The 10599-nt window shown below is 48.9% G+C and overlaps 1 protein-coding gene across 3 annotated transcripts; it reads right to left on the bottom strand.

Moving 5' to 3' along the window:
- Positions 1 to 3255: 3255 nt before the first annotated feature.
- On the bottom strand, positions 3256 to 10598 carry ube3d (ubiquitin protein ligase E3D). Of its 3 annotated transcripts, none has more exons than XM_049025458.1 (10): positions 10171 to 10598; positions 9023 to 9222; positions 8580 to 8670; positions 8168 to 8390; positions 7632 to 7701; positions 7461 to 7539; positions 7061 to 7169; positions 6448 to 6605; positions 4723 to 4861; positions 3256 to 4155 (listed from the first exon to the last, which is right to left on the bottom strand). In XM_049025458.1, the coding sequence occupies exons 1-10, from the start codon at positions 10245 to 10247 to the stop codon at positions 4045 to 4047; spliced, it is 1257 nt and encodes a 418-aa protein (XP_048881415.1). In that variant the 5' UTR covers positions 10248 to 10598; the 3' UTR covers positions 3256 to 4044. The 3 variants fall into 3 exon arrangements, with proteins under 3 accessions (XP_048881415.1, XP_048881416.1, XP_048881417.1); XM_049025459.1 differs by having other exon boundaries at positions 3256 to 4204; positions 10171 to 10596; XM_049025460.1 differs by having other exon boundaries at positions 3256 to 3389; positions 10171 to 10593.
- Position 10599: the final 1 nt, after the last annotated feature.

Here is a 10599-nt window from a genome sequence, read left to right as displayed (position 1 = left end):
AATCTGCCTCTTCTCCACTATCTGATCGGGACGGAATTTCAGTTCAGTCTTTAAATAAATTATTTTAATTGGATCACAACTGCAGGAGAACTCCCACCACCCCCTAGGGTAGTACGACGCTCCTAGCTCTGCGGCTCGGGGGGGGGTCCTGCACATTCAGCAGAGGCAGTAACGCACGCACATGGACAGCAGTCGGTCCTCCCACCTCCTTTCTGTACAAGCTGCACAACCTGCACCCCCCCACAGAAATAGTGTTTTTCTCATTCAAACCCACTCAGCTGCTAGACAGATCTGCTGAAACAGTTTCTGTAATTACCTGCCTAAAATTGGGAAACGGCTTGGAATTTGGCCTGAATGTGCAATTAGTAAATTGAATTTAGGTCTCAGACCTAACACCACAGGCTTCTCACACCAGAAGGCTCTCAGGTCCGAACTCCTTCTTAGGTCACTGTGGGCTCTGCCAGGGTGAATCCGTAATTAATTGTCGACTTGGCCAATAGCTTGGCCTTTAGATATATAATAAAAAGTAGAGCGGTGATATCTCTTCGATATAATAATAGATAGAGTGGGTACACCTGTTAGATATATGGAATAAGACAGATAAGCATTAATCCTTGCAGACTGCATAACACCTGCAACATCTGTAGCACCTGTAGTTGTCCAGCAACACACATTTCTAGTCCCTGTGCAGATCACTCTCTCTGTTTCTCTGTTACATCTCCACCAAAGTGCCTCATGGGAAATTGTGATGCATTTGTTTCTGGTGCTGCAGAGATAATTAGGTGAGTCAGGTACTGCTTTTATAGCCACAGGGATATCGTCGCTGGATGTGCTCCTGCCCCCCACCACCAGCCGGAGCCCCCACACCGCTCCCCTGAAGCCCCAAACCCTCCGTCTCCCAACTTCGTTCACCATCTGGCCATTGTGATTGGCTCTGACGTCCTCATGGTTTCATAGGATGTCAGGCAGGAAAGAGTCTAGGATTAGCCAATCATGTGTCTTCAGCTGGTGAGAGACAGGGAAGGTGGCTGGGGGTTAGGGGGGTGCAATATACGCCACAACATTGCAATGGGCTGACATGCAATAGTCAAATCTTAAAGAATGTGACGTAAGAAAGACTTTAATAGTTTTTAAATAATAAAGATTTCATAATTTAAAATAAGAATAACAGTTTAAGGTGCTGTTTCACAAACAGATTACTTAACTAAAAAAGAATAACTGATTCATATAATGAAATGATTTTGTCTGATATAGGACTACAGTCTCGGTTATGTATCTGCAAAGCAAAAAAAAAAGGGGGGGGGGTGAAAGTTCTTTCTGACACCTTATTTATTTGTCTGCATAAACTCTGCCCACAGGGGTGCTGAGCTGGCTGTAGGACCTGCACTCAGCACACTGGAGGGGAAAAACAGAGACCCTAGAATTTCTGGCTGTGACCTGGGGGGGGGGCAAAACCCTCTAATCAGCCAATCATGACTCAAACTAGATTTGGCTGAAGGGATTCATTTATCACAGTGGTGTGAAGCTTGAGAGGCTGATGTGAGCATAGAGGTAACTGTGTTACGCTCCCTCAGAACTCCACCAACCCCCCCAGGAGATAAGAGAAAAACCATAAGGCTCTGAACAGCGCTCGGGGCCCCCAGTCAGACACTGAGTCAGACAGAAAATGAGAAATGTGACAAGCTCCAGTTGGGGACTCTGATATAACCATCCAATAAAACTGAGACAAAACCCCCCCAAATGTTTTTAACAAAAGTTTATTACATCTGCAAGTAAACACTTTTTGTGTAAATGAAGAGCAATAAAAACTGACTATATTAAAAAAAAGAGTATAACTTCCTCCTTGCTCACTTTGGAGGTGACGGATTTAACTTCATAAACATTTTACAGAGACACATGTTGAAGGGCTATCAGTGGGGCTTCTGCGACACATGAGATTCATTATCTTCTCACACCAGACCTGCAGCGCAGTTCATTTCTAGAAGCTTCCTTTAAGCTTGCAAGTGCCACAGACAGAACATGCCGGGTAGCGCGAGAGAGGCCTAATTAGCTCACTAGCGCTTTGCTTACGCAGTACCAAACAATGCTCCTTAGGGGAATCGTCGCACCGTCAGCGCGTTTATAAGCCATTTAAATGCCGCCAGAGGGCCAACAGCGGCGACAGCGAAATCACGCCGATATTTGTGAGAATGAGCCGAGGTGGGAACGGTTGAAGCCACGTTCATCTGTTCTCAAATACTTCCTGTGGAACGTCCACGTTTCTCCATCTCACCGACAGAGGACATTCCCTACACCACACAGCCTTTGACTCATTCTCTAAGCACAAAAAAAATCACCCCATTGGCAAGCTGGAAAACACCCTCACCCTACCAGCAGTGGGCAGCCAATAACCAGCTCGGCCTGTGAGTGACGTGGGATTCCCCTCGACTCTAAAGACATATGGCGTTGGTAAAGTGAACCAATTGGGGTCTTGGGGACCCCAGTAAGCCTTAAGGCTGACTTATACTACTGCGTTTTGCGTACGCAGGGCGTATACCGTGGCCTATGACACCGCGTGCATTTATGCTTGTGTGCTGGTGTGTCTGTCATTCTCCAATTACGCCACCAAAAAACCAGGCGGCTGAGTACAGAGGGTTTAAGTTTTGCTAAAACATTTTTACTTTCATAGGAAACATTACTTAGCAACGTAGCTTTGTAATGTTAATGATTGTTCCTTTTCAAGATGATCTAGTATGTTTCAAAAATCGGTTTAAACTTTTCTGCCGCTGCTTTTCCATGAGCCCTGCATGCACTCTTGAGCCAATCATAATCATTTTCATCCCTGCCGTTTAAATCACTCAGGCAGGTTAGTGAGAAATTCATTTTGAGCTTCATTTTTGCTTTATAAATATTGCAATATTTATCAGGGGGAAAAAAAAACCACATCGTGAGGTCTTAAATTTTCCAATATTGTGCAACCCCGACATGAATGGCTGCAACCAATTCTTATTATTTTTTTTTTTAAGAAAGTGGACAGCAGCAATCATGGCAAAAACGGCAGGCTAGCAATGAGCTGCGTAGTTTCTATGCAGAAATATCAATCAGCCTTTAGACACCGTTTCTCACAGCCAGCCCGATTACTGAAGTTTTAAACACTCCAATAAAGTCTCAAGATGATGGAAGATCCCACAGAGAAGATCATGCGGCAAATGTGTTGGTGTATGTTCGCGTGCAACCAAGTGAGGATCAGTTTACGTCCTGAAGAAAACACAAAGCTCAACAAAATAAGCGTTTAATTAAGGTCAGGATAATGTCACAAGCAGATGTGCGGGGGCCGCTGGGCCCAGAGCCGGACACTCCCACGCCGACGCGTCCCTGGGTGTCCAGCTTCAGAGGGTGAGGAACGCCACCTGCGGGCACACGGCGATATCTCAGGTGCTGCGGCATTTCCTGCACGGTGCAGGCTGCCATGTGAGGGAATGCGACCACGCCGCTGAAACGAGCAGCAAAACGTGGAGTCTGGAGGTTACGTCCCACCCACCCACAGACCTCTGGGTGTCCAAGAAAGTCTCCACACCAGCATCTATAAATCCACTCGATAGCAAGGGGGAGTCCTGACACCCCAATAACTTTACTGATCATTTTTCATCTAACTCAAGAGTAACCAGGCTGTTACTCCGTTCGTGTGGATATCATCCTCTCTTTTCTGTCAACCTGACATTTTTATCACTTAAATATTATTATCATCTTCCTGTTTATAATTGGTTTTGTAGTCAACACTAATGCTAAAATATTCACTTGTAATGAAAGTCGATTTGAGTGCTTATTAATGCCTCGTTCTGTTGTACAGATGAGGCGCAGTAAAGGAAAACAGCCTTTGCTAATGAGGTGGAGCGTTCCTACAGGGTGATTCGAGTGAGCAGCTGGTAGCATCTGTCAGATACAGCACCTCAGACGGAACTGATTCCTGGTAGATTTATTCCTGGATGATGAGAAGCAAGGGAGGAGGGAGATCTGTTACTCAAAGCTGGGAGCTTCCTGAAGCTGCCCACCAGAGTTCGAGTCTCAGCAGCAAGCTAAATGTCCTTCTTGACTCCAAGGTAACCTGCATCCAGTTCCTGAAGACCCTGGGACATCCCTGGAGACCTGGGTTGTGGCCATATCCAAATCACAACCCTACAGCAGCCAAGTCGAGAAATCATTCCTGGGCCAAGTTCACAAAAACCTGGGATGCAGAGAAAAAAAAAACACACCCAACCTGGTTCTGGGAACAGGCCAGGGGAGGATCTACAGAGCGACGGATCAGGCTGCAGAGGCCGAGGACTCAGACGATTTCGCGCAAAGATTTTGCTTGGGATGTAAGCGGGACACGACGCCAGTGAAAGCCTGCGCCTTACTGAGTGCTCCGTGTTCAGAGATATCACCCAGAAGTTCTCAGAAGTTCTCCAAGCAGGCTGACAGGTAAAGAACGAGTCTGTAGTGTGTAATTACCCTTAATCTGCCAGCAGAGCAGAGAAGAAAAGGTTTCAGGAAACGGCAGCGTGCAGGCGGAGTTAACCTCTTCACCGCCTGAACCTCCGAGTATTCCAGGGTTTAGGGAAATGCACAGTACTCAACAGAACCAGATTTAGGCTGGTTGGTGCCGTGACCCAGGGCCACGAGCCAGTGGCTGGGCTCACGGTCCATCATACCACATCTGCTTAATTAAGTGGCACCGACCCACTGCTGCGTTTACCGACTCACCTGAAAGGAGTTCATTGTGCGCAGAGACGGCGGCAGAGAGGAAGTGCTGGCAGTCAGCAGCTGCATCACTTCCCGGCAGGTGGATAAGGGCAAAGTAAGGGGATGCACACCTACATCCTTTTCCCAGGCCTCAGTTAGCCTGTGGAGACACACAGTAACCAGTAACTACCCAGAAAAATGCCAATGACGATCTCTCTCTCTCTCTCTGACACACACAGACACAGCAGGACAGCCCTGACTGCTGACACTCATTACAGGTTTATTCTCAATGTGTGTGTACAGGCTTAATATATCAAATGATGGGAATCCATCAAAGGGGCGGAGTCAATTCTCAGGAGGAGAAAGGAGATGCGATTACTGCTTAATTACAGGAGTGGAGTTTATTTCCGTGGATGTGTTAAGCGAAGGATCCAGGAGGTTAAATATAAACCCCTGAACACAGCCTGGCAGGTACCTGTCTCCCCTGCCTGCTTCTGCCAGGCCAGTTCTGCTTCCCTGGGCCCGCCAGGGACACGGACGCCCCCCCACAGCCGCGGCCTGACATCCGCAAGAACGTACATGGGGACAGCGCACCCTCCTTTCCCATTTCATGGCAAAGAGCCAGAGGTTGTCCAGCAGCTCTGATGAAGTTCTCCCTCAGGAAGCAGAACCCAGCAAGACCTGAGAAGCCCCCCCCTTCTCACCACCGCCTCATTAAAACACTTTAATGCGGGGGTCCTCATCCTTGTTCACATGCCTTCACTACATGAGAAGCATCATTTCCAGTCGGTCATTTTTTTTGGACTCGTCTCCAGATGCCCTCAGGTTCCAGGTCACAATTGCCGAGGCGGCTACAAATCGAAGCCGGTCCAGTCAAAGGCAGATCTGTTGCCTTAAGAGACAACGATGGGCCCCCCGCCTCCATTCCCAGCTCTACTGGCTCATTAATGGAAAAATAAACAGTAGGAAGGATTCAGGGGCTGGTCATTAAGATGGGTGTGACCTGGTGCGTCGGCATCCCCGCAGCGGCGAAGGCGAGCCGGGCCAACAAGGCCACCTCTCGGGGGAATCGACGGGGGACGGCGGGGCGTCTGAACACACGGCTGGCTGGCTTCTCGTATGGAGGAGTTAGAAAGCATGCAATCTGCCAGTAGAGTGGCCAGGAATCTCAGGAAAGGAGGAGGACCCGAGCGCATTACAGCTTAACGCGACGCGGGTGCCGAGCGGGACGACGTTCGGCTCACGCTTCAGCTCTCCTTTCAAAGGCTATTTCTGCGGTTACAGCCGAGTGCATGGTAATTTACATGACAACACAGCAGCTTTACTTACCGTGAAATAAGACTGTCAGCCTACAGCAAACACTGTGAGGAAAGTCCGACAGCTGAATCCGGATACTCACAGATGTGAAAATGTACAGGGGATCTTATTCATTGCCTATTATTAAGACTCATATCATTTTTTTTTTATGATCCAGCAAATCATCATAATTGGGGGGGGGGGGGGGGGGTTTACAAAGTTTCACAGACTTTGACCAGAGAGCCCAAGTAATCACAGGGTGGGGAATTAAGTCATCTTCACAGGGTCGGACTAGCCTCACTGTCACCACAAAGGAGCCCAAAACGGTCAAGAGCAGATCATTCACCAAGCAGATCATTGCCCATCTACTCCATTAAGGGGCGCTGGTGAGTCCGTGACAAACGCTAAAGGAGGAGGCTGGAAACATGAGAAACATGGTCAGTCACTTACTCCTGGTGCATGCTGGGAAGGCAGGCAAGGTAGAGGACTTTGACAGCACCCCTGGCTTTACACGATGGGTGCTCACCAAGGGGACCGTCTCCAGGAGAGATGCGAGAGTTGGGGTCGGACAGAGAAGCCAGGAGAGTATCTGTGTTTAGCAGCCAAAGCTGGAGAAGACAAGAGAAATCGGGACTCTCATCTAGACAGGAGTACCATCAGGGGTCAGCTGTGGGGCAGTGTGTGTATATATGTCAAATTCATACAGTGGCCAACCTTATCATTAGTCAATTGTTTTGAATTAGTGAGTGTCAGGGAGGAGATACTCCGGGGACCAATCAGCTTTCAGTTCCTTGACCCGCTGGCTGTTGTATACATCCATGGATGTGAATCTCCCAGTGGACACATCCACGGAACACTGTACATCACAATTTCTCTCGCTCTCGTTCTCTCTCACACACACACACACACACACACACACACAAATATCAGATTCATACACACATCAACTTAAACGATAACCGTGTACATTCTGCTGCACACACAAAAGCATACAGGATTGGACCACACACACACACACACACACACACACACACACACACACACACACACACACACACAATACCAGGACGTAGGCCTTCCCGCTGGGAATCTGGATGCAGAACCGGAAGATGCTCTGTGAGCTGGAGAGCTCCACCAGCCTGGCGGCCAATGTCTGCTCCAGGAAGAGGTGCCTGTGTTTGAGGAAACAGGGAGCATTCGGCGGATCGGAAAGCCGGCATTTTGAATCCCATCAATGGTAGGAGTCACAGGTCGTTGTTTGAGCAAGGCCCCCCCCCCGAAATGATTCAGGGGCACCAGATAAATGACTGACCTTCACCTCTGAGTAGTGCGATTATTTGTGTGCGTCTCAAAAAAAAAAAAAAGCATTTCAGTGTACTTGTGCAAATCGCAAATAAAGCATCATTTCATTTGATTTGACCCAACAGGCTGGGACCACGCGCTCCTCCTGCCTGCATGCTTACCGGCGCGTCCTCAGGTCACTGTCCCCGCCCTCGGCTGCGTCCCTCACTGTCACCTCCGTGATGTACAGCCTCACGGCCCCTGGCAGGAACATGCTCAGTCAGGGATTCCGGAGCTCACGCAGAACACACCCTCACACGCCGATGTAGCGCAGCCCCGGTCTGAGCACACACCTGCAGCCTCGGCCTCCCCAAGCGTTGCCCGGCAACTGGCACACAGCACCACCTCGTTTTTGGACACCCTCTGCAAGAGACGGAATGCGTCACCGAGGGCGACACCCGAGTCACTCACCAGCAGACATGCAGAGGACTATCTGATGGTGACAGAGCCCCTCTCCCTCCCCCAGAGTGATTTCTGCTGGTTTACGGTTCAGTAAGGCCCCCAGCTTGATAGGTCCGATTAAGGGTGAATAATAATAGATACATTTATTGATCCCCATGGGGAGAATTTATACGCCTTTGTACGTTTTTACACTTCCCTCAATGTGCTCTTTGTAGAGTAAGCTGTCTGCTTACTGACACTATGACTCACGAATACTAGCAGTATTTCTCAACCCAAGTCCCTGGTGACCACCAGGCGATCCATGTTTTTGCTCCCTCCCAGCACATCTGAACCAGGTATTCGGTATTCCTGATTGGTTGGGAGCTGGATGGGAGCAAAGATGTGGACTGTCTGGGGATCCCTGGATCATCCACACGGTAGCGCTCACCTGCACGGGATCTGAGCCGTGTTCCAGGTCAGCGGGGGCTGGCATCTGTACGAGCCCCCCACCCGCGTCCCCCTCACAGGCCAGCAGGACAAAGGTGTCCCCCAGTAAACAGTCCTCTTGTCTGGGGAGCAACTTCTTGTTCGCAAAGGGATCAGGGTGACAGCACCAGTCCACCAGTGGATTCCAGTTCCCGGTGGGCAGGGGGAGGACCCTTCGGAAAGTTCTGGAAAGACGAGACTGTCATGCACCGGCAGGTGGCATATTACGTCATCTCTGTGCGGAGAGCTTTAAGGGATGGATATCAGAACAGCAGGAAGCAAGCGCAAATTGGAAGAGGGACACGCACACATGCAGGCAGGCAGACAGACAGCAGGGGGCATGAGAGGGCACATCAAACTGTGAGCCTCCTCACCTGGCTGGCAGCAGAGTCTGTCCACAGTGCTGACAGCAGAAAGCGTGACTCTGCTGAACACGCAGCTTGGCAAACACACTCCTGGGGACCTCTGTGTGAGACGGAACACACCGTCAGAGTAGCCTGGACAGCCGAGGACACTGAGACAAACCCTGTGGCCTCCCCAGTGACTAACGTACCCCAAAGATACCCCAGGGGGGGGCTTGGGGGGGATTGCCTCTCACTAGTGAGAGCAGACTAGCACAATGATGGCTCCCTTACCTCCACATGTGATTGGAGGAATGAGCTGTCAATCACTACCTATTTCATTGGTTCCTATTGGGCCAGTAATCCTGCCCACTACACACTACGGTTAATATGTCCATATGCGTGTAGTACTTTATGGGTAGATGGCACCTGTGCATCATATCCTATAGGAACGAGGTCAGTGAAACCATGAATACCTGTGTGCTGGTCCACCTCCAGGCGCAGTCTCAGGTGCAGCCCATCTCCTGTGGTTGTATGGGCCACCCTGCAGGATCCTGGTACAAGAGTGACCCCTGGTGGTAGCAGAGTGCACAGCAGCTCCCTTGATGTCTTTATAAGCAGAGACGCCTCACCAGCAGACACCGAGACATCTGCAGGGTCTCCAGCAACATCTGCCCTGGGGGGGGGGAGTGGGTACAGCATGACCTCAGCATTATGTGCATAACACCCACACACAGTTTCTGCCGGCTGTCTGAGAGAACTGGGGCCAACTACATAGAGAGACTTAGATTACTAACCACTCAGCAGACTTGTTTACCGCTCTGCTATATTTTTCCACGTGTAGAGTAAATGACATGTATGATTAAATGCATTGTGCCCTGTCAGACGTTACCAGTGATGTAATGGCGGGTAGAACCGACTCTAAAAAGTGGATTGGCCGCAAACCCACCTAAAAATTGTCAGAAACTCGTATGAATCAGAACAGAAGTGCGTATACATAATTATACGGTAAAACCTACCAAGACACCACACACCACTGGGTGTTGCCATTAAACCACATCAACCAATGGACATGTAGAACTGATCATACACCTCCAGGTACCATGTCCCACTGTCCCATTATGCCTTATCTGCCCTGAGACTCGGAGGAACTTCAGCTGATAGCCAATAATCTCCCCTCCGGATGAGTTTGAGCAGAAAACTCAAAAGGGGCTGTGAATGGACACACGTGCACATGCACACCATGCTGTCTTAAAAAGACCATGAACGTGCACGACCTTCCATATCCAAAATAATCCTAAATTTTTCAAGCACTGATCAGCCTATTAAAAAATAAATCAGACTTCCATTCGCTGCTCGTGTTGGTTATAGGTTACGATGGGAGCAAGAATACGTTTAACGGCTGTAAACGTACAGCTAAAACTCCAGCAAAAAAAGGTCTCACTGGCCAAAAAAAAAGTTATAGGTCTCACTGGCCAAACCACATAACAGATCAGGGTAGCTATAAGAAGCCATACGCTTCTGTTTAACTTTATAATTCCCGCAAACTTTGCCTTTTGTTCTTACTGTACATTCCAGCCATCACATGCAAGGCACTAACACAGTACAGAAACCGCCCGTGTACCTTAACACCACCAGCCCGCTCTTTAACCGCTGCCTGAGCTCCAGGAAAACTCTGGCTTGCTTCTGGACTTCAGCCATACTCTTTCCCAACTGGCCTTATTATGTGCTACCGTGTTATCGCTATTATCGCTTAACGGGACAACCTGGCCAGTCACGATATAAACAATACGTTTCAACTAACTCATCACGGGTGCCGGATGTTTAAATCATGCTTTCGAAAATCACCCCGGAGGCGAATGTTCCTGCGAAAGGAAGTGATTATGTTAGTCTAGCGTAATGAAAGGTTATACGGAAGTTATTCATTTTATGGACCCTAAACGACAATATTATTTGCTAAAACACGTTGATTTGTTAAATACCGTAATACCATCTAAGGTATTTTAATCCAGCCGATTTATATACGATTACTTAAAAGTTTGAATATGTTTCA

The sequence above is a fragment of the Brienomyrus brachyistius genome, chromosome 9 (assembly GCF_023856365.1).
Source record: "Brienomyrus brachyistius isolate T26 chromosome 9, BBRACH_0.4, whole genome shotgun sequence".
In the NCBI taxonomy this organism is placed as follows: Eukaryota; Metazoa; Chordata; class Actinopteri; order Osteoglossiformes; family Mormyridae; genus Brienomyrus; species Brienomyrus brachyistius.
This window is presented reverse-complemented; position numbering and strand designations above follow the sequence as displayed.

Coding starts and splice junctions, on each gene's coding strand:
- ube3d (XM_049025458.1), bottom strand. CDS start 10,247: ATGGCTGAAGTCCAGAAGCAAGCCAGAGTTTTCCTGGAGCTCAGGCAG. Junction 7,540..7,631: donor TGGGGAGGCCGAGGCTGCAG/GTGTGTGCTCAG, acceptor TGTTCCTGCCAG/GGGCCGTGAGGCTGTACATC. Junction 7,170..7,460: donor AGTGACCTGAGGACGCGCCG/GTAAGCATGCAG, acceptor CCTCAAACACAG/GCACCTCTTCCTGGAGCAGA.